The sequence below is a fragment of the Centroberyx gerrardi genome, chromosome 11 (assembly GCF_048128805.1).
Source record: "Centroberyx gerrardi isolate f3 chromosome 11, fCenGer3.hap1.cur.20231027, whole genome shotgun sequence".
In the NCBI taxonomy this organism is placed as follows: Eukaryota; Metazoa; Chordata; class Actinopteri; order Beryciformes; family Berycidae; genus Centroberyx; species Centroberyx gerrardi.
In genome coordinates, this window is record NC_136007.1 from 31428274 (window position 1) to 31452384 (window position 24111).

Sequence of the window (24111 nt, forward strand, 5' to 3'; positions counted from 1 at the left end):
TAGCCTACTGTGGCTATAGACCCATTCAGTAACATCATAACTAAAAGTGAATTGTCTTATAAGGGAGATTTGTCTCCAAATTTAGGTTACTGTGACATAACTGGGTCGTCTTTAGCCCTAGTTTCTACTCTAAAAACACTGCGAGTTGTATAGCTTGAGAAGAGTCAGCTCAGTTAACCTGAACAAACTCTTTGTTTTTGGCTTTGTTAGCTTGTTAGCCAGCAGGCTAATTTAGCAAACCAGCTGATGTTAATGTTAACATGCAACTAGCCACTAGGCTACTAACCCTAGCTTCTAGTATGTTAGCTAGTGTGCTAATCAGATGTGTTAACAAGACAGTGATGGTTAGCTGACCAGATACTATGGTTAGCTAGCGAACAAGCTGACATTATCTAAACACTAAATCAATCAGATGTATCAGTGATGAAATGATCAGTTCCTAGTCAAAAGATAGCACAGAAATGATTCAGTTCTGCTGAGAAGTTGTTTATATTTAGAAACACAATTTTTCCACAGCCATTGTTGGCCAAGAGCTGAAGACCTCCAATATGGCCGCCAGAGGGTGTGTTATGTCACTTGAAAGCCAGATAGTCCAAGTTGCTGAAACTGTAGTCAGGTAATACAGCAATGCACACACACTGGACTTTTATGAAACTTTTATTGTGAGGGCGGTGGAGCAAGGGGATATATAATGTGTGGTTGATGATGTGACAGTCTCATGATTGACAGGTGATTTGATGGTTGTGATTGGCTGCTTTACTCCTGCTCCTTGTCCTCTCCGTGGGTGATAACGTAACACAGGTTCTTGTAATCCAGGTTGCCAGCAACATCCAGGGGGAAGTTCGTAAACATTTGGTTTACCTAGAACAGGGAAGTAAAAACCTCAGATCGATAGATACAGACGTCTCAGCATGTGCTTGATCCACACAATTTAAAAATTTCAAATACATATGACGACATATTGATGTGCACTGTGCTCAGCTCCTTGGTTAACTCAATTTTCAGAGTAAAATATGATGATCAGCAAGGGGATGGTAACAATCCAAAATGTTTACATATCATGAATGAGGGCAGCTGTTCAAACTACAATGAGGCTACAATAATGAATGTTGACTCCGATCCTTATGTAACCTCTTTGGTGAAACTTTACTTCATGTCTTCCACTGCTTTACTAATCATTGTGTGTTTGTTAGTTTGACAACAGCATGCTGAAGACGTTTGTCTGACAAAATATAAATCATGTTATAAAATGTGTTGTCTGGTGTTATTTGATTCAGCTTTACTGGACCCTGATGCAGGCTAGAGTATCAGAGGTAAGACTGTTAGAAGAAGTAAGAGACCCCAGTTGATGGATGGTTTAATGACAGGACATATAGTGAGTGGATTTCACAAACTGAATCTCAAAGAAACATTCCCCACTAAACCGGGAGGGACATGCATTACCTCATCCTCCGTGAACTTGTCTGCCTGAGACATGAGGTGGTATTTGATGCTGTGGAGGGGGAAAATTAGAATTTGTTACTTATTCTTTGACCTTGATGGATGGTCATTTCCCCTTAGATTTAAGTAAAACTTGATTCATCAATGATAAAATACATACAGGATGTCAACTATTAGATAGACCAAAAGTGAACTTTCACTGAATTCTTACTCACGTCTAAAATTGGAGGGACTGACCACAAGACAAAAATGTGTGCTTAACATGTAAAACAAATACCACAAAATGGTAACTACTTGTCTCTACCTCAAGTACAAGTTTTCATCAGAAACACAAATTTCAAAGTAGATATGTAATAGATATGACAACTCTCATTTAGGGTAAAGAAAATTTGAAAATGCTTACTCTTCTCCTCTCAGGACGCCTTTTCCCTCAGGGTCAAAAATCTTGAATGCATTCAGAATGGTTTCCTCCGGGTCAGTACCTAAGTGATGAGGGAGGTTCCAGAGAGAGTGAGAGAGAGAGAGAGAGAGAGTGAGAGAGAGAGAGAGAGAGAGAGATTTACACAATTTACTTTAGATTTATGTCAGCCCAAAAAGGTGAGTAAACTCTATTTCTGCAAATAAAGGTGGGTAATCTCAGTTTAGGTGGGTTCACCCAGAATGTAATTTTAGAAATATGAATATAATCATGATATAACAATATATATAATGATATAATTCAGTTCCCCTTTGCAGATTGTGGTGATTCTGAGGTATAGGAAGCTGTTTTGTGTAATACATATAACATTTCATCATGCCACTAACAGTTCCTTGATGAATGCAGCCCTAGTGCAAGTACCCATTGATCCCAGATGTCCTGACTAACCTTTCAGCTTCTCGCCAAACATAGCCAGGAAGATGGTGAAGTTGATGGGGCCAGAAGCCTCCTTCATCATCTCATCTAGCTCATCGTTGCCAACGTTGAGACGACCTGAACACAGACCAGTCAGGCAGAGTGGTCACCACAGAAGGATTAGGAAAACACTTTGCTGCTATGCTGAGAATATCATGCCAGGACTATTTATTGAGGAAAGATCCATCCATGGTTCTCAACCATGTGCCATGGAAGCCCAGTAGTCTTCAGATTTTCATTCCAACTTCCAAACACTACAGCAGCTGATCTCCTTGATTAACACACCTTCAACCAGAAAGGAGGAACTAATTGGTGAAATCACCTAGAGTAGCGTTTGCTTAGAATGAAAATCTGTAGAATATTGGGTCTTGATCGCACATGATTGGAGACCACTGCATGACCATCCGTAGTATCTGTTCCTTTACAGCAGTGGTCTCCAGTCATGGGCCCTTTCTCAATTTGAGTTCTTGTGTGCTCCATGATGCGGAGGACGGCTAAAGATCCTAGAAGTGTACTCATTCACTGTGGATGTATCAGATGGTGATTTGACTGATGAGAACAAATGGGAAGCCCCAAGATTCATTGCAAGAACAACACATCATGTCCAAACAGCACAACAGTCTTTGGTACAGAGCTGGTTGAATCAGCAGGGAAAATGAACAGCTGTGTGTCTTAACTGATCGCACGACGTCGAGCACACGGTCCATCTCAAACCGTTCTCACGTTGTAGAGAAGTATCAAGATTGCATTCTTGGATTTAATATTTACTATTGAGAGCCATGTGTATGCAGGTTTTCATTCCAACCAAACACTCCAACAGCTGATTGGAGGTATGTTAATGGGTGAAATGAGCTGCTGTTGTGAACCTGCGGACTCTTAGACCTCAATGGTACATGACTGGAGATCACTGCTTCACAGCTGTTTCCTGTTCCTGCAATTTAGTCATGGTTATTTATTTGGAGTGACTAAGCCACCACAGAGTACCTGCTGCTACTAGAAAGTTCTGTCGATAATACCTATGAGTGTTTGGTTGGAATGAAAATCTGCAGACTCTTCCATGACACAGGACTGGACACCACTGGTTTAAAGGGAACATTGGCCACAGTGACATTTTGAGACTCTGCAAGTCCTTTACTGGACTGATTTGTAGTATAACCTACAGTAGAGGCAACTCACCCAGAGCAGCATACGTGTCTCTCAGGTCACCCTTGTCAATGAAGCCGTCTCTGTTCTGGTCCATGATCGTGAAAGCCTGTGGAGAAAGAAACACAGAGATAGCATATTTCAGCCATTCCTTGTTTGATAACCTAAAAAAATCCTCATCTATTGCTATGTTCAAATTGTCTTTGGTGACTTAAAGGGTCTATGTGTAATTTCTGGTCCAATGCTGGCCTCTATTGTTCAGCGTTGTCATTGCAACAACACTCTGCCCTCCATAGAGCGAGACCATCATCAGCATGGTGGCACCGATTGGACTGTTTCAGAATTAAAGGAATAGTTCACCCAAAAATGAAAATTCTGTCATTATCTACTCACCCCCATGCCAGTTGAAACTCTGGTAAAGTTTGTTAGTCGATATATCACTCCTGGAGCTTGGTTTGGTAATGCAGAAGCTAAATACAATCGCGAAAGACTCAATTTGCGTTAAATAATGGATCACATTTTGTTCTTTTCCACTCACACAGCGATCGTACGGCGTCGGAAGACTTGGATTATGTTTCACAAACTGTATGGAGTAATTTTCTGGTTATTTTTCTCTAAAGATCGGTCCTCAAAGACTTCAGTTGTTTTGGAGAAGGCTGCTATGGACTTCACCAGAGTTTCAACCACTTCCCCGGCGCATAAATGGGCCGGTCTGTTAAAATTTGAGCTGTTTGGAGGATTATATACATGCCGAATTTGCCAGAAGACCCTACAGATTAGTAATAAAGTCTCGAATGATGTTTTATGCCGATAAGTAAGGCAAATTTGCCTTCAAACAACAACAAAAACATTAGCCTCAGCCCGGTTCTGTGTTTTTGAATGCAGAATTCTCCGCAGTGCGCACACTTTGTTTCACTCACTACCATTTTGGAACCTCTGCTGATATTTACTAGTCATATTATGCTTCAATAAAGCAGAAATATGGCCTTGATCTGACCAGATTAATTGTAATACAAGATTGATAGTAATGTGATAGACTGAGCTGCCAGAAGTCAACCCACCTCCTTGAACTCCTGGATCTGTGCCTGCTCAAACATGCTGAACACATTGGAGCTCGCCTCAGTTGTCTTCTTCTTAGCCTTCTTGGGTGCCTGAGGGGAAGAGGACATTTTTTATTTAAGAGCTGTAAATAAATGATGGCTGGTAGATTAGTGTGGTCCTCGTGAAAACCACCTTGTATTATATTGAAAGGTTTTGTACATCAAATGTGTAGCCAATAGAGTATTTTTCTTTTCTTTTTTTATTTATCCTTTATGTAATCAGGTAGTCTGATTGACACCTGAGTACAAAAACATTAAGAAAATGGCAAAGAAAATACACAATACAGGTCAGTCAAACACAAAATATAGAGACATACATTATATAAAGCAGTAACAAACATCATAGAAAATGTGAGATATATTTCAAAATGCTTTGCAGTTCCATTTATAAGGTGCATAGTATCAGAACTAACCAGTCCTGTGATGTGGAAGCATCATTACTGGTATACATGCCGTGGATATGTACAAGGAAACATTCACCATGGTCTTTTAATAATATTAATGAAGTCCATTTTCCTCGAATAAACCATCATAAATTAATGTGGAACTTTGGAAGCTCTCTAATAAATCAGTCATCTGCTTATCCACCTCTTCCACTGCTGCTGGACAGGGATTAACTTGTCTTTGTCTTACTGATGTTTTACTGAAAGCAACATGTCAGCAAATTTGAAAATTGATTTTCCACTTGGTATTTATGCCTTACGTTTCAGTGTTCTAATCGATAAAGTACAACATCTGTATATTTTGCAATCATTTTAGTGTCGCAATCTTCTTGAGGCCAGGATGTGTATAAGCTTAGGCCCAAAGTGTCAGGTGTTTTATGGTTAGGTTTATTTTGTTCACACTGATGTCTTGAGGGTAACAGACTATATGGTATCATTTCACTAATTATTTATCTCTGATGAACCTCTTAATTATAACAGCTTTTTGAAAGAATACCTGGGAGTCATGTAAGGCACCAAACAGCGCCGCTTATTTCATAAAAATCTAACATTTTCACTGAAAAAACAGCAAAAGATTGGTTCCTAATATGTTCTATTTACTCAAAGAAATTATGTTTCTGCTCTTTATGCTATGCAATCAATTACAATTAATTAAATCCAAAGCAAATCATTTGTGTTGATTAAACACATTTCAATTATATGGAACCAATGTACACAATTTTTTAAGTAAATCCAAAGAAAAAAAATGTTCAATGTAGCCCTGATTCACAAATATTTCTAAATGAGAGTGGACTTTCAGATACACATACTGTATATACACAACCACTCTGGGAGCTCATTTTGGTCACAATCAAAAGACATGAAGCCAATTCATCCTCTATAATTTGAGCCAACGTGAAAGTGACAACCACATACTCCCACACTGCCCTTCCATTTAGCATCCTTAGACCACAGAGCCGAGAGCGGAGACTCAAGACACGTTTAAACAGCGAAAAGGTCAAGAGGACAGACAAATAAAAGAGGTGTGAAGGAGAAGGAGGAGAGTGGCCTTACCATGATAAGGAGCTTCTCAGTGCGTCTCTGTTCACAAATGCCTGAGAGGACAATAAAAAGTCACCCTCTGCGGTTATATAGCAGCAGTTGGCCACCTCAGCCACCTGAGCTAAGTTTAGACAATAGGGGGGCGGAGCGATCGCCAAGGCATTCCTGCCATATAGAGACTTAGCACTTGCCACCCACCTCCACCATCCAAAAAAACGTCTATTGTTACCCGTCGCACCGACCCAGGGGGTAGCCGTCGCCACCGGGGTCACGGTCAAACGCTCATACCTGAAGCGCTGTCCAGGCTAGTTATAGCTCACGGCGGGTATGTGTCGATGCCTCGCACTTGACAAAGCCAGTACTTAGCTCCAGCTTACCACATTACCACCATAATGAAATAACACCCTCGAGTGTTTGGAGATGCTCGGAGCGGCGGCGTGACCTCTGTGGGCAAATAAGCAGCGTAATGTGGGTGTTGTTTTACGTTATTTGGCAGATTCAGACTTGTATGTCTAACGTTTTTCTCAAAATTTTACAAAAAACCCCCACTAAATTTGTAAATCATAAACATAAAAAGAGTACATTTGTACATGTGAAGCAAGACAAAGTACAAAAATATAAAGATTAAAAAGGGATTAAAAGATCTTTGAAAATCAAAGATGAATGATGGACAAGAATAGAACAACTTTTCCGATACATAAAGTAAATATGAGCCTTTATACTGTAAAGTGGCTTGTATTGAACCCTGGCTGGTTGGAGAGTGTGTGGCACTTTATTTATATGTTTTCTGGAAAACAGGTGAGCATTGTGCTTCTGTCAGACAGCCGTAACTCTTCCACAGCCAGACAACCTTGGAGAGACGCCTGTTTTAGATGACTGATAGGCGTGCATGTGTGTTTTTATATGCATATACACCGTGCATGTGCATGTGTATGTGTATGTGCTTAGATTAGATTAGATGAGACTTGAACGATTCCTGTGGGGAAACTTGGCATGCATGTGTGTGTGAGGTTTTCATTGCCGTGACCAAAAATAGTCTAGTCAATTTTAGTTCTATTGCACCTTTAACAGGAGAAATGTGTAAACGCTGAGACACTTTGTTACAAAGCGCTTCAGGAACAGGAGAAAATAACAGAGGAAGAAACAAAAAAGGTCATTGGCCAACTTTGCATAGTTGCAATAACGCAGATGCTTTGACTTGTGCCAACAGTGTGACACGGGCATAAAACACACCAGCAGTGTCAAGAACACAATGCTTCTGTACCCCCTCCCCCAACACACACACACACACACACACACACACACACACACACACACCCACCCCCAGCAGCCACAAGCCCTGTCAGTCATTCACACGTGTATCTTCTTCTTCATGTTGTCTTTGTTCGCTGCCCCGCTGGGTATAAAGGCACTGACAGCTTTACATAGAGTTTGAAGACGAGGCACCGCAGGACAATAGGAGAAAACGCCTTCCTTTTATGATGAAGATGTATACAAACTCATAATCCTTTTGTATTATGACTTTTAATTACTTTCTTATTAGCATATTCAAATGACCTAATATTTCAGAAATACTTTCCTCCACTTTCCTCGGTGTCAGGAGTGCGTATTCCTGCTTCATTCTGATGAATAACTAAATAGGTGCCAATTTACAGTAATTCACATGTATGTGGTGAAAATCTCATTTTTCGGTAACACTTTAGATTAGGGAACACATATTAACTATTAATAAGTTGCTTATTAACATGCATATTAGTAGTGTATTGGTTCATTATTATCATTTTGTGAAGAGAAGGTCGCATTCAGAAATATATCATTCACTTGATTTAATTGTTCATCTGTCACAGAATGTTTTCGGCCATCCGGCCTTCATCAGTGGCCGAAAACGTTCTGTGACAGATGAACAATTAAATCAAGTGAATGATATATTTCTGAGTGCGACCCTCTCTTCACAAAATGCTTATATGCATCTAGGATAACGCACCAGGTGGTCAGACCGCAGTGGCATCCCTGCAAACAGAATTGGTTCATTATTAGTCATTACAAACCACTTATTAGCACCTTATTCTGCACTATTGTATTCTACAAGTAGAAACTATGGGTTTTGCCTCAATAGCCTCCTAATTAGTGCTTCTAGCCGTCAGTGAGGAAGTTGTTGCACATGAATTGGTCTTTTAGTCTGCTTTGCTCAGTATGGGGCTTATAAGGTGCTAGTGTCACATATTATTGAGGGAAATCATTAAACTTTTGAGGAAAAACCCATAGTTAATAATTAATAGGTTACTATTAAAACTGACCAAATTGCGTGTAGAGTTCGACTGATATGGGTTTATCAAGGCAGATACCAATATTTTTGGATGGAAGCTGCTGATAGATGATATTCTGTGCCGATATTCAATATATTTAAATCTGGCAATTTCATGCCACAAATTAGAATACTTACCATGGGACACTAAAACTCTCCATTGAAACCCAGAAAAATAAAACTACTATAATATACATGATGCAGTTTGATTACATAGTATTTGAGTATGCATGTATATTATTGTAGTTTTATTATTCTGGGTTCCAATGGAGAGTTTTAGTGTCCCATGCCACAAATTAGAATACTTAGACCATGGGACACTAAAACTCTCCATTGAAACCCAGAATAATAAAACTACTATAATATACATGCATACTCAAATACTACATAATCAAACTGTATCATGTCCATCAAATCAGACCGCACCAGACCAACTGCTTCATGTCCCATCACTACAACATCATCGGTAACCCAAAGAAATGTTAAACTAATACTAGACTAAATCAATCTTGAATCCATTTAAAGCTGCTTTTTGAAAATTTGAAGGACTTCATTACCCAGAAATCAGTAAACAGTAAACTAAATGGAAACTAAAACTAAAATCTGGACTAGTGCTGCTTTAAATAATGTCATGCAATAAATCTCGATGGCTGTTAAACACCTTCAACTCATAACTCCTCTGCATGATTATGAACACAATACACAACACAGGTTTCAAGGATTCACCAGGTTTCACTCCTTGAATGTTATCAATACTGCAAAAATCTCTATAAACACTCAGATAATTGAAAGTACACTTAAAATATTTATTTGTTGGAAGAACAAAGCAAGCCATTTACAAACAGTCAGAATATTGTTACATTACAACCACTGAAACTATGCACTAAATCAATGTTATCCTTCTTACTGCCAGTTAATGGAATGAAAATTAAAAACTGGGTACCCAAAAAAGAGAAAAGAAAAAGAAAGAAGGAGAAACAATATACATGAGCAATATACAGTTACAGAGCATACAGTACATTGCATTTAACCATTATATACATATATTTCTCCCTGTATGTACACAATAAATACATATAATAAATAAAATATCCAGGCTGAAATTCTCCTGTTGTGTTGAACTGATTCACCAACTGATCACCAAGTGACATTTTCTACATCAACTTTCTGTTTTTCATCCGGCTTTAAAAAGAGGCAACTATTGAGCAATGAAGATTTTTCTGCCGTCGTGCTCACAAATTCATAAGAACTACTGACATACCGTTTAACTTGTTGAAGTCTTTTTGTTACGGAAAAAGAGTAACATGTAGAAGTGGCAGGAAAGTTGAGACGGACAACTTCTCTAGTTGACTACACCAACTCGTGTGTCATTTATTTTAACCACGGAGCAAGACAATTTCCTTCGCGCTCAAAAACACAACCTACGTCGAGCTCCAGACTTTCTTAAAGGGACTGTGTCTCCTTAACCCTGAGAAGCACACAATATAACTGTGTGTGGTAAACATACCCAAACCACAGATTATGGTGAATAATGTCTATAGAGTCCGCAACAAACACATTTTTAAAGAGTAACTTAAGAAGCTTCAGAAATCCAAATTGAAGCATTTTTTATGCTACCAGGATTTAAATTTGAAACCAATTTAAAAACAGAAATAAAGAATAAGACTTCTAACAACTGGATTTAAGACATTTTAATACTTTTTCAGACCTTAAATTTAGATTTGAAGACTTTCAGACTTTTTAAAGACCTGGGGATAACCTGTGTTTATATACAGTATGTATATATGGACTTTTCATTTGGGCATATAGAGACAGTAACTATCATCCTCCTATTATATTTCATATTATCAGCTGCCTTGCACTTTGATACAGATACCAGTAGATGGCAGTCTGCTCTCAGCATAAAATTCTGGGGCGTCCTGGTGGCTCAGTGTTTGTGTTTTTTTTTTACCTTTTTTCACATAAAAATGGCCAAATTTGAAATACTGACTCACACACATACAAAATGCAAAGGCTGGCTTTCCTCGCCTCCCTGCTCCTGTTTCCCCATTCAATGCTGACGACTTCTAACAGGCCAGAAGTTCCTTAATTAAAATTTTATCCTGCATGTGAAATTTTTAAATCAAGCACTAACCCTCCAGAGAGGCCTTATATGATTAAAGAAGACGATGAGGACAAGTAGGGAGTCCCGGATAGATTTGTGGGTGGAGAGGAAACACTAATTGGACTCCCTCAGGACACTGACTAGGGAAGGAGGGATAGGCGAAGTGGCATAGAAAAGGCGGGATGGGGTATAGGTAGGATACTGAAGGAAAGAGAAGGAGGGATAGGAAGGATGGAAGGTAGGATAGGGAGAGAAATGCTGGTGGCGAACTGGGAGGTAGAGCCACACTGGCGGTTTAGAAAGACAAACAGAGTGTCAGCTACACTGGTCTCTATGGACCAATACCAACACATATAGGTCTAAAAGTGGGCTCCAGGGACACCCAAGGGTCCTTGAGGGGGTCCCCCAACAATACGAGGAATAGTTTAATTCCACTAAAATGTAATCCACAAGAAATTGTCCCAATTAGAGAAAGTGTTTGCCCCAGAATTTTATTCTTGCCAGGATGGGAAACAGCATTTAGACCATCATGGGACACTAAAACTCTCCACTGAAACCCAGATCAACTCAAATTCTTTTAGGGTTAACCCGAACATGACTGGATGATCTCTGGTATTTCATAAAAGGCCAATATTGGCCTGAATTACAGTGAATCTAGAAAATATACACACCCTTTCAAAACGTCTTGTTTCTATTGCCTTGGGGCCTGAAATGAAAACCAAGTGGATTTTTTAGGAAACAAAACAACAAATAGGAAATCAAGACAACATTTAAAAAAAACTACACTCAAAGCAAAGCCATGAATTAGAAAACAAAACTTTTCAACATTTTCCAAAGGCAAAGACTGACTGGTTCAATAAAACCTAAGAGAAGCTCACCCTCACCCAGATGTAGGCATTGTGGACCTTGGCAGGGGGAAGGGGCCATTGGATTTATATTTGGAGATGGCACGGTAGGTGTCTGGATCCATAGTTTGGGGGGCAAAATTGATTTTAAATACACACAGATAATAACGCTGCTAATAATTTATTCCAATTAGGAGAAGACTCTTAACTCACCTCTTCCCTCCTGTACAGACAGACATTAGCTATTTGATATGCAATGGCCTTGTGACCTCTTATGATGGTTAGCCTGCTAGGCCTAAGTAGGCTAGTTGTTCTCAAATAATTTGTAAATAATAATAATAATCATCATCCTACAGGTAGGAGGAAATACTAAGAGGGCCAATCACAGTTCTTGCGGTCACCCTATGCGTAGTTACAGCGACACTTCAGTGCAGAGACAAAGCAGAAACAGTATTATAGACGGAGACAGGGCACTCTATCAGTTTTGAATGGGAAAACAACAACGTAACATGTGTCATCAACATAAAGAAAATCCACCAATCATATTGTCAGGTTTATGCAACGGCAGAACTATGTAATTTACGACAACTCATGCAAGTTGGGGGCAACATCAACCGTCTCTGCCAGCAACGGCTTTATTAATACATTTGAAATAATTTAATAACATGATATTCTCAGATATATAACCGTCAGCGCCTTACTATGGACTGTATGATGACATGACTGTTGACAGGTGATACAATGACAAATGTATGTATGGGACTGCTGTAAACCAGATTTATCTTGAATGTCATAATCTCACTGTTTGGTGAAGCAGTGGATGGAGCTGCGTACAAGCATCAGTAAGTGGGAAAAAAGACGTTTTTCTGTGACAACAGTGTCCTTTGGAGCAAATTTAACAATTCATCAGTGTTCCTACATATGTAATGCAAATGATTGTATGTATGTCAGAACTTTAGATACAGACGACTCCCCATTCAAAGAGATAGGAGTCTTGTCTTGTTAGTCATGAACTTACTGCCCAGGTTACCAAGATGAAGGGACTTTAAGTCATTTAAAATGGGTCTAATGATGCCACTGCATCACATCCATAACTCCAATTTTTCCACAATATATGGTGAATGAAAGTGCAACTATTTTCAAAACGATTTGTTTTTATATTCAAGCAATCCTCCATAAAATCAGCTGTTCCTGTAGGTTTTAGCAGTCCCTAGTGCAGTCAGTACTTGTGTCAGTATAAAAAGACAACTATGGGCAACGAGGAGCTAGCAAAAGATCTCTGGGAACACGCTGTTGAAAGGTACAGATCAGGACAGGGAAGTAAAAAGAAATCAAAGGCCTTAAATATATCTTGGAAGACCATAATCGAGAAATGGATTAAGTATGGCACAACGAGGATGTTGCTTATCTCAGGCAATCCCTCCAAGATGGATGACAAGGAGGAAACTCATCACAGAGCAACAATTTCCTGTGTTCTCCACAGTTCTGGGCTGTGGGGCAGCGTGGCAAGATGGAAGCCACTTCTAAAAAAACAGAACATCCAGTCCCGTCTGAATTATGCAAAAAGACACTCTGGATCTCCCGTCCCCATGTGGAAAAAGGTCTTGTGGTCTGACAAGATTAAGGTAGAACTTTTTGGCCTCAATTCCAAACGATATGTTCACAGCCCATCACCCTACTGACAAACATGGTGCAACATCGTGCTATGGGGCTGTTTCTCTTCAGCAGGGACAGAGGCTCTGGTGAGGATAGAGGGGAAAATGAAGAGTTCCAACAGATTCTGGAGAAAAACCTGCTGCCCTCTGCAAAAAAAAAAAAAGCTGAAGCTAGGGAAGAATTTCACCTTTCAACACGACAATGACCCAAAGCGCACAGCCAAATCTACAGTGGAATGGCTGAAAAAAACAAAGGAAGATCAATGTCCTGGAATGGCCCGGTCCAGAGCCCTGACCTCCGGGACCGGGGACTGACCTAAAGAGAGCTATTTGTAGCCGATTCCCTTGCAATTGAAGCGGACTCGAACTCTACTGCAATGACGAATGGGAGAAAATTGCAAAATCTAGGTATGCTGAGTGGGTAGACACCACAGGCTTATCCAGACAGAATAATGGCTGTTATCAAAGCAAAAAGTGTTTCCACCAAGTATTCATTTAGGGGTGTGAAGACTTATGCAACCAAGGCATTAAAAGTTTTTTCATTTTTAATAATTTCTAAAAAAAAAAAATAAAAAAAAAAGCTTTGAGGTATTTGCTTTTCATTTAGATATTGTTTGTTATAATGTGTGAAAAAGTTGAAAACGTTTCAGCCTTTAAGACACCAACATTTTTTAAAGGGTTTCTAGATCCACTGTATTGGCAAACTGATATAAAATATATATAAAATACTTGTATAAAACAAAAAATGTATAGTAATGATTATTCTAACCCTAGGATTCACTCATCACTGTTATCTCCCCAACTAGACAGTTCTACAATTCAAGACTAAATCAGCAGCAACTTATGTCAGCCCATCTGGGTCCCTGAGACTATCTGATCAGATGGGGGTCTGCGGACCTAATGTGTGTCTATTTCGGGGTCCGTGATGTGAAACCCTGATCTACCGGGCCCCCTGGCCCCTCAGTATAGCCCATATCCACAGTTTGTGTCTGAAAACTACAGCTTGTATTCTGTAGTCATTCTGTAATCATTCTGAATACAATTTGCGGTCTGTTGGGGAGGGAACAGACAGATAATTTATGTATCATTCCAGTGGGACTGAAGGGCTTAATGAATCAGCATCAGCTGTAAAGTATATCAAATCTATTGATTTTCATGTGGCTCGAATAGTTGGAGTACATCAGCTCTTGTTTTCCAGTTCTGCAGTTGACCAGAGCAAATCTTCCTCAGGTTCTTAATAGGTTCTTCAGATGTTCCACCTCATGGTATTTTTATCCCCTTTCCCTCCCCAAATGATTTAGTAGATAATGCCTGTCTGAAGGAAGGATTATAAATCCCGCTGGTTCAGAGGCATCTGAATTTCACTTGTAAGCTATGGATGTCAAAATGCAGATCCATGCATCAGATGAGTATGGAAAAAGAAGTACGCTCTCCCTCTGTTGAGCTCAGCAGTGGGTGAATGGCTTTTCAAGCTGTCTGTCAGATGCCTCTTCTTACCCCCATGCAGCTTTGGTTTCCACAGCATTCCCTGCTTTACATTTTTAAAGGAAACATGTATTCAAACATACTTTATAGGAAACAAATATGTACAGGGTTTTAGATGTCTGCTAGTTCACCGAGCTTGACTTTGAGCCCTGCCAGTTTACTGATGAAACAATACAAAGGCCCATGTCACTGGATCTGCATAATTACATTTAATATCTTGCCTAACACCATTTATTTTTAAAAAAATAAATAATTTATAATAATAAATAATAATTTTTTGCAATGAATCAATTCTATATAGTGTAGTTGATCAAAGAATTGCATTTAATCTTTTATTAAGAAATGTTTACTCTTAAACTTGGAGTTGGCTCCTTTGTCAGAATTGGTCTGTAATATAACAACACACTTTGGAATAAAATTATGATTAATTTTAGGGACAGAATTATACTAAGCTTGTTTTCATAAATAGATATATGATAGAGAGAAAATCACAACATATTAAAGCTCAGGAGAGCTGGACAGGCTCTAAACTCCAACTCCACTATTTAGACCAGGCAAATATTACCAATGTCAGGCTGCACTCCTATGAAATGCACAAAACAAAACTGTTGATTTGTCTATTAATATGAATATGCCTATATATTCTAAAAACAGCTACAGTACTGTATATCTGCCTGATTTTATGTCACAGGCCCCCAAATGGAAATACAGACCACAGATCCCATTGGATAAGATTTAGTCCCATAATGGAAGATTTTAGTTGTTGATTTAGTATTGAACTGTAGAGACATTTACACAGTATGTGGAAAGACAACAGTGGTGAGAGTGAAACCTAGGATTACAATAGTCATTCTTATACATCCTCTAATTGGGATAACTTCTAGTAAATTCAATTATAGCTAAACTATTCCTCTTTTTGCGGGTGACCCCAAAGCACCCCAGACCCCACTTTGATAACCACCGGTGTAACATTTAGGCATATCTACCAAAACTATGGTCAATTTCTATCAATGGACTATGTCATAGGTAGGGGAGACCAGGGCATGTTGTCACACTTTTTCACTGGTGTATTTCTCAGCAGTACTGAGATACAATATATATTTTTCTAGCTAGACTAAGGTCTTCTCTAAAAAAATGCCAGTTTTAGATTTTGAATAATTTACTGGAAACAGAAGTTATTGCTGATGAAATAACAACTTGTGACAACATACCCCACGTGACATCAAGGCATGTTGTCACACATGATGGGGCACTGTGAAAAAACTATTTGGGTATGTTAGGCTTGACCCGATTAGCGGCTGGATTCACAGCAAAGAGGCGGTGGTACGGTGCAACCAAAAGGTGTTTATTCACCCACAAAAATGACATACAAAGACAGAAACAAAACTGGTTCGCAAAAATGAGGAGGCATGGCTGTGAGCAGCTCTCCAGGGTCCTACCAACAGCAGAGTCAGAAGTACACTGGCAGCCTTATATACCCTGCCACAGGCAATTAACCTGGATGCTACCAACTACAGGGGTGTACTTAATGACATTCAACAATATTATACACGTCCCCTTTAAAATACCATTCTACATATCGATCTAATACATACAGTTAAACAAATGTTGCTCTCAAACAAGTAATACATATTGCAACATATAAACAATATACATTTAGTTCAAACAAACACAACACCCCCCCTCTGCTATCCTATCACATGGTCCCTCCCGGAACTATATATAGGCGCTCGGACACCCTGGAACAGACAAGACAGCACAGGTAAGTGATTGCATAAACCAAACAATTAAAACACACATTGCACCAATGTAGTATTACACTTAGATATATTGCACTGAAGTTATATTGCACTAAGAAATATTGCACTTAGAAATATTGCACTTGCCCATATCAAATCATGGCATTTAACCAAACAGTGAAAACCCATTTCATGTCAGGTTAACTACTGAACATTTGTTTGTTTCCTTCTTCAGGTGGAGCTTCAATCCTTGCCCACGCTGAGTAACTGCTCCAGCAAGACAAGATAAAATCACTCGCACAAACAAACTTAAAATGTTTAGTAAAATATATATTCAATAAAATACTTTAAATCATGACTGGTTGTGCAATTATGAATGCTGTGCAAATGTCACTGTGCAAATTATGCTGTGCAAACTATTCAATAAACCAGGTGTACAATATAAATGTGCAAATAGTGCAAAGGATTGAGTAACAAAGTGCGCCTTCGTTACAGGGTAGTTACACACAGCATGCCCTGAAATCAATGTGACAACATGCCCCAACCAGGCATTCCTGACTGAGCACATAGCTTGACTAAACCATTCAAATTTATTATCAGGTTATAGCTGACCACTGCTTTTATGTGTTGCAATGTATAATTCGTTTTTTTCCTTTATAAGAAAAAATTGAAGAAAAACACCAAGATTTTCATTATTTACTTTTAGGTTCAAAATTGTTTTTATGTCAGTGTTTTGACTGAGACTGTTGTATTCAACATAGGTAACTTCTTATTAAGAAAGTAAACTTTTGTGTAATTGGATTTTTGGCTCTAAAATATTTAGTTTCAAAAATAAATCCACTGGGACGACTTACCCATGTGACAACTAGCCCCGCTCTCCCCTACAGAACTACCGCAACTCCAGGAGATTTCGACCACTTGTTGTAAAAGGAAGGCCATAAGCATCATTGAGGACCCCAGTCATCCTGCTCACAGTCTGTTCTCAGCTCTGCCATCTGGAAAGTACTATCAAAGCATCGGAACCTGTACCAGCTGCTTCAGAGACACTTTTTACCCTCAGGTGATCACAATCGTCAACAGTGGTCGCACATTCCGACACACGTGCACGCACTAGAGCTGTCCCATGCTGACGTTTGATGCTTTTTACTGTCCTTTTAATCATGTCTTTTATGCATCCATGCTCTTGTTTATATTGTCCTTATAATGTAATGCAGTGATTCTCAACCTTTTTCATATCAAGGACCCTAATATAGGCCACATTAGAGCCACGGACCCCCATTTGATGAGATTTTGTCTCTCGGACCCAAATTTGAGAATATTTTTTACTGTTAGATATGATTTTGTCCAGAATTCCATGACTATCTGTATTGTAGGTAGAGAGATAACAGTGGAACTGTGATCAAAACAGTTATTCTTCTAGATTCTCTAATTGTGTTAACTTCTTGTAAATGGAATAATGGTGAGGTTTCATAATTTCATAATTCATCAATTTTGCTGGGGACCCCCTGGAACCCCCTAAAGGACCCTTGGTGGTCCCCAGACCCCATGTTGAGAACCACTGATGTAATGCACCCAGCACTTTATTCATTTAATATATATTTGCACTCATTTTTAAGGGGAGAAAGCCAAGGCACAAGCTTTTCATTGTATTGAAAAGTACAGGTGTATTTTTTTGTCTAATGGACATGGCAATGAAGTTGAACTTGATTTAGGTCTAACTGACCCCTGGCCCCCTGAATTGCTGCTGTAACATTTAGGTCTACCTAAGAAGGTACAGCTTCCAGGCTGCAGGGGGCGCTGCTCCCCCAGGTTCAAGTTCAAGTCTGTAGCCTGAGAACAATACATCTGAATGGGTTTACACAGATGGGTTTAGACTGTAGAAAACAGTTTTACACATAATTTACATAGTCAGATAGTTTGCTAATAAAGCACAGTAGCCTAACTTAGTCTATTTAATTTATTGCGTTTGCCTGTCTAGCCTTTATGAAAATATAAATCCAGTTTAAAATGTGTAGAAAAGCATTTTGCTCATACACATACGACGTTGCATGCAATGGCTATAAAAACACACCCATACAGTGATGTATTGAATCTATTTGCTGTTATTAACCTACATTCCTATGTTAAGGTAAACTTTTATTCTGTAATTTGCTAGCTGTCATGAGCAAATTCTGATGAGTTATAGCACAAATCTGAATCTAGCCTGAATTTGAATAAGTTGATAAGAGAAAAACGCTCACTCAAAACTAAAAGCCAAAAAACATCCGTAAAAAGCTAAGATTGTTTATTTAGCTGAAAACGCACGAGCTATAAAACCAGCCTATTCAGTCGCGTGGGCTTTTCAGCAGAATAAACTGATGACTCGGCATAAATGATAGCAGGCCCTCGCGCTATTCAAAAGACACAGCATGAAATCCAAACAATCGATAGCGTAATAATAGCGAAAATGGTCAAATACAAGCAAAGTGAGGGAGTCTGCAATTTACATATCTAAACCAATTTCAGATTGGCTGGTCAAAAATACTTTTATTTCCATGACATATACGGATAAAATAACAGCAATGACAATATAAAACACTGCCACACATCCAGAGAAAAACGTGTTTTTCTTTTGTAACACCGGGCTTACTTACTGTACCGCTCCGCTTCCAAGTGGAAAGTCCATCCCGTGTTTTCACTGATAGAGAAATCGCCTTCACCGTTCAATATTCTATAACAGGGCCCTATTCACTATCAATAAGTCCGTTCCGCGCCGCGGTCGATAACCGGTAGCTGTGTTCGATTAAATCCGCTCCGGGTTTTCCTCCCCCCTCCTTCCTGCTGAACTCCAGCCCCTCGCGCTCTCTCTATCAGCCTCAGTCCGTCTCAATATGTCTCAAGATGGCGGCCAATGCGGGATCGATGGTTCAATATTGGAAGCGCTTTGATTTACAGCAGTTGCAGGTCAGCCCTTTTCCTTCCACTTGCTACGCAGTGTTCAAAGCCGACATGCGGGGAGTTGCGGCCGGGTTGCGGGCTCGCTCTGGAGCCCTTCAGGGCCGGCGTACGGAGCCTCTTTCGGAGCTCTCCTGCTCCCATTGATTAAAGCGCCAGTGTCGTTGATCGGAAATTGATCCTCTTTGTTCAATTGCCATTGATCAGACAACATGGCGGCGGGGAAGCGGTCGCCATGGTAATTCAGACATCAAAGCCAGGATGGACGGATTAGACAGAGTGATGTTGTGAAAAGTTTTGCTTTTACCTCCTCGGCGTGAGGCTTTTAATACTGCTGAGATGTTTGTTGCAATAATTTGGTTTGGGAAAATAAGTGTGTTAGTTGTGTGGAGCCCTCCCGGGTGGCGCTGTGGCGCTGGAAGGAGTTCAGTGCTCCAAGTCAGAGTTGGTGCTTCATCTCCAATAACCTTAATAGTCTTAAATGTGATGTTTTAGCTGAAATGCTGTATAAAACGTGAACTGCATTTATGTCTCTAAATAACAACGAACACGCTGCTTTGGGAAGAGTTTACCCTTCCAGAACCGCTCTGGCCAGTGATTTTGTTTGTATTTTGCTTATGATATAATGTTGATAATTCTCTCGTGTGCTGCTACTAACCGCTGGCGCCTGCAATTGAAAATTGGGTTGTGCGAACAGCTACTGGAGGGAGTCTTGTAATGTTGAGTTGAAGTTGTCATGTTTTAACTGAGTGCTTGCAGTTTATTATGCAGGTCAGTGTGTTTTATTTCTGTTTATGAGCCAGATGGAATAAGAGCTGCCAGGCTCTGGGACGTTCACTAGGAAAATACCTCTGACAAGCTGCTCACTTTTCATTTTTAAGAAGACATTAGACTGGCTGTTACTGACACGTTTTCTAGAGGTGCTTCTATTCCTGTAGCCGTCGTTTATGCCGCTGTACAGCAGCTATAAAGGACTATTTTTGCTTGGACACGGTGTGCTTCGATAGCTGTCACGCTAGTAAGTTGTACTTTGTTAATGTCCAGCCCGAGCAACGTTTCAGTAATATGTGTTGATTTGCTCTTTTCCAGACCTTTGTGTTCTTTGCATTTTGGGAATCATCAGCTTCAATAAAGGGAATATGGTACTAAGGCAGATCAGAGTCTATACAGACAGAGTTGTTGTTCTTCCTGAATTGTTTGCAGATAGGAATCTTCTGTAAAACTCCATGGGATTGAACGTGTAAAGTGTTCATCACGAGGAAAGGATGTAGAGGGGTTCATAACCTTTTCGTTTTGACTAAAGTTTGTAACCGCCAAGTTTGAATTGCTTTAAAATACAGTAAGGCAGGCTCGGATCATTAGCATCCCAAAAATTGATCTTAAATCACCATTCCATTTATATTTTGTCCCATAGGGTTCTATGGGTCTAGCCAAATCAATATTATGACCCCTCAGATCTGTTGTAACCACCTGCTTATTATTTATTAAACATATTTAGGCTAAATGATAGGCTGTATGTTGAGAATAAATTCAATAGTTCAATAAAGGTCAGAAAACAGGTACCCTGCCACCTCCAGCTTATGGCACTATTTTCTCAAGTTTGATATGATTATTTACAAAAATAAAAAAATATGCGTAGGATTTTAAAACTACACTTTCTAATTCTTGTATGCAAGGCATCATTATAGCTACATTAGACCACCTATTCCTTTCCTTTGTTTATGCTTTTCACTCCCCTCTTAGCTGGTAAAGAACTCAAATATTTCACTGAAAATTGTGTGCGAATAGTTTGGGTCAAGTGATAAGTTTAATGTATAATTTCTCTTGCACATTTCATATTTTCCATGCGCTCGTGATTGTATTTGCAGTCACTAAAGTAAACATACACTTAATTATGAATTAATTGTACAGATTTTAACTGAGGATGCTGATGCGTTGAAGCCTACTCTAGCATTATGCCAAGTCTATTCAGTCCACCTTAGTGATATATAATGCCTAAGAGGAGGCTCCTTATAATAGAAGCCTTCATATCAAAACTTAAACAAAAGCTTATTTATCCCTCTTGTGCTCTGAAGAAAAGCCATGCAGGTCACATGCAAGTGTCTGGGAGTAATTGAATAGACTGCAAAATATGCCTATTCATCTTAACAAGCCATTATGTTTAGTATTGTGTCTTAAACTCTTATTTTTCTTAAAGCAGATACAAACTGGCAGTGTTGTGCGGTAATTCCATTTATTTCCAATGCAAATCATTAACGATTGGCATTATCTTGATATGAGTGGAGCGATCTGCCTTATTTCACGATATCATCACACAATAAAATTGTCAATGCAGGTGAGATGCAGGTTTTTTTTTTCAACATTTGTTTTAAGGAAAATGAAATTGAAAATGAAATATTAGACTAAACGACTAAGGTGGACATTTTTGCCGTGTAGTAATATGAATTATAAATAAATAACATTAACATCCCAGATTACTGTCTATTTTTACTACAGCTCAGAGAGCCAACCCCCCACCCCCCCTCCCTCATCCTCCTGCTCTCAGCCACTCTGAGGATGCACTGAACTCTTGACAACCATACATAGCTGCTGCATAAAGTATGCATGAGTATGGGCTGTGTTACGAGCCTTGCAATAATCATGGTGAGAGCCATCAGATGATATTAGTCCAGACAGCTGCACAGCAGAGACGGGAGGAGAGGGGAGGTATCTGAGGCTCGTCTGCCTCGTCTGGAGCACTGATGTAAAGTCCGCTTATTCTTTAGGAGTCATCTCTTTCTTGCGCGCTCGACAAAAGGAACGACTCTTTTGATTAAATTTGTATGATTGAGTAATAGGGGCTGGCAGCCAAAAAAGATGGTGGCTGCCTTCCAAGTTGTCGCTGAGTTTACTGAAGTCCTGGGAGCGTTAGCAGTCGGTAGTAGAGCAGCTTTGACCAGGAGAAGACTCAGCACAGCCATAGTTATGAATGGTGCATTGAGGGGGGGGGGGGGGGGGGGGGTTGGTTTGTGTTTCTGTAGAAATACCGCTGCATTTAAAAAGCATTTTTTGGTGTCTCACTTTAGTACCATTTTTTTCCCCTTGCACTGCGATTTTACCTTTTTTTTGGTTGCAGTAATCACTAAAAGACTGAACTCCTGGAGAGACTGAATATTCAGTTTGAGAGGGGATACCAGAATTCGTCCTTGCTTTATGCTTCTCGAAAATACAGAAGAGGATTAGGGCTACATGTGAAAAATGTGTTTGAGTTCTGAGTTTAAAGTCAGAATTCTGAGATTCTGAGATTAAAGTCAGAATTCGGAAATTCTGAGATTAAAGTTAGAATTCCGAGTTTAAAGTCAGAATTCTGAGATTCTGAGATTAAAGTCAGACTTCTGAGATTAAAGTCAGAATTCTGAGATTGAAGTCAGAATTCTGACTTTAAACTCAAATACAAATTTCCAGAGTCCCTAATCCTCTACCGTACCAAACCATTTATGTCAAGTCTGTTTGCAAAAAAAACAAAAAGGTGGTCATTGGAATCAAAGGTTAAATACAAAAAAGGAAGCCAAGGCACTCTTCTTTTCTATGCAAAAGTTAACAAAGCTTTTATTTTTCTATGGCTGCCCTACATGTTTTGGCATGTATATCTCGATGCTAAAACATATAGGGTAGGCATAGAAAATAAAGGCTTTGTTAACTTTTGCACAAAAGAGTGCCTTGCCTTCCTTTTTTTAAGAACTGAATATTGCTTTGGGTTAGCCTTTTTAACAGCAATGCAGTGGAGCTTGTCAGGCATCCTGCTTCTCTACCGAACCCGTCTCCTCAACTGCTGATGGTTGATTCCACCTGTAGGCCTATATGGTGCAAGTGATGCAACCACATTTACAGGGTAGAAATCATTTCTTAATACCAGTGTGTCCCCCCCCCCTTTTTGTTATAAGACAAGAAAGAAACTTTATAAATTGGGTCCTCGCAGCAGCAAAAGTAGAGGATAAAACAGGGGAAAATAGAATAGAACATTAATTAAAACAAAGTAATAAAAACATTATACGGTAGAATATAAGCCATTATATTCTACAGCGGCAGTCTACAATCTATAGCTAAACATATGCCAATTCCAACACGTGTCAAGTAGATGTGAGTGGGAAGCATGGGAAAGAGTCTGGATCACTTACATGTATGCATTTACTCCCAATTACAGCATCGATTGCTCACTTAAACATGAAATATGTGCTATATATAAATATAAGTACATGTGAACATAGCATTATGGTCTTTTCATACTGGAGAAGGCATTAAATGCTCTGAAATAGAAGGCATTAAAATGAACAGAAATAGTTTGAGTGTCTCAGCGCCGCTGTCTGAACTGCTCATATCCACCGATGAATCATCAGCGGAGGGCTTTGACTTGAGCTCCTCCGAGGAGATTTACAGCGGTCTGCCTCTTAAAAGCAGTCGCATCCAGGCTACATCTGAAATCTGCCACCGCCGAATGAATTACGGTCGGCGTGCAATGGCATATTTTTTGCGAGAATATCACATGTAAGGCTTAAAATATTTCCCTCCGAGGTTGTTCGACGTTCATGTTTTTTTTTTTTTTATATATCTCAGTCGGGGGCGAACGTCTCCTTTGAGGAAGCTGTTGGAAGCTGCCCAGCCCAGTGGGAATATAGGGCAATAGGATCCCTCGTCCCCCCCTCCCCTTTACATACATATGTATACTTCTCCATACCCCCCCCCCCCCCCCCCCCCCCCGTACTTTATATTACCATGCAGTTTAATGCGATGAACATCACTTTGATTATTTAGCATGTGATTTTAGCAGATATTGTTGCATATTGAAATAATTTCTTGATTGTCATGGTGTTAATTTTGTCCATTTCACCCAGCCCTAATGTTCAGGCAAAAAAAAAAAGTTGGTTAAGTTTGATAGGGTTCGGACTCAGGACTTGGGGTGGCAAATTTAAACCTGCATAGGCAGCTTGGCCTGAATGTTGAGGACT

At 39.5% G+C, this 24111-nt stretch overlaps 3 protein-coding genes across 5 annotated transcripts in view; 2 read left to right on the forward strand and 1 right to left on the reverse strand.

Annotated features, from left to right (window-relative positions):
* The window catches only part of kcnj15 (potassium inwardly rectifying channel subfamily J member 15), a 327817-nt gene extending 323980 nt beyond the window's left edge, over window positions 1-3837 (forward strand). The window contains exon 3 of the transcript XR_013506856.1: window positions 3817-3837. The gene's annotated coding sequence lies outside the window, so the exon portion shown is untranslated. The remainder of the gene's footprint in view (window positions 1-3816) is intronic.
* On the reverse strand, window positions 645-19195 carry myl10 (myosin, light chain 10, regulatory). Of its 3 annotated transcripts, none has more exons than XM_078286829.1 (7): window positions 18822-19195; window positions 4537-4626; window positions 3509-3584; window positions 2306-2410; window positions 1844-1922; window positions 1444-1492; window positions 645-861 (listed from the first exon to the last, which is right to left on the reverse strand). In XM_078286829.1, the coding sequence occupies exons 2-7, from the start codon at window positions 4570-4572 to the stop codon at window positions 757-759; spliced, it is 450 nt and encodes a 149-aa protein (XP_078142955.1). In that variant the 5' UTR covers window positions 4573-4626; window positions 18822-19195; the 3' UTR covers window positions 645-756. The 3 variants fall into 3 exon arrangements, with proteins under 3 accessions (XP_078142955.1, XP_078142954.1, XP_071766080.1); XM_078286828.1 differs by lacking the exon at window positions 18822-19195 and adding an exon at window positions 6072-6104; XM_071909979.2 differs by lacking the exon at window positions 18822-19195 and having other exon boundaries at window positions 4537-4644.
* The window catches only part of cux1a (cut-like homeobox 1a), a 208085-nt gene continuing 203020 nt past the window's right edge, over window positions 19047-24111 (forward strand). The window contains exon 1 of the mRNA XM_071909983.2: window positions 19047-19135. Coding sequence (XP_071766084.2) covers window positions 19073-19135 — 63 coding nt within the window. The 5' untranslated portion in view covers window positions 19047-19072. The remainder of the gene's footprint in view (window positions 19136-24111) is intronic.

Coding starts and splice junctions, on each gene's coding strand:
- myl10 (XM_071909979.2), bottom strand. CDS start 4,644: ATGTCCTCTTCCCCTCAGGCACCCAAGAAGGCTAAGAAGAAGACAACT. Junction 3,585..4,536: donor AGATCCAGGAGTTCAAGGAG/GTGGGTTGACTT, acceptor CTTTCTCCACAG/GCTTTCACGATCATGGACCA. Junction 862..1,443: donor ACAAGTTCACGGAGGATGAG/GTAATGCATGTC, acceptor TCCCTGTTCTAG/GTAAACCAAATGTTTACGAA.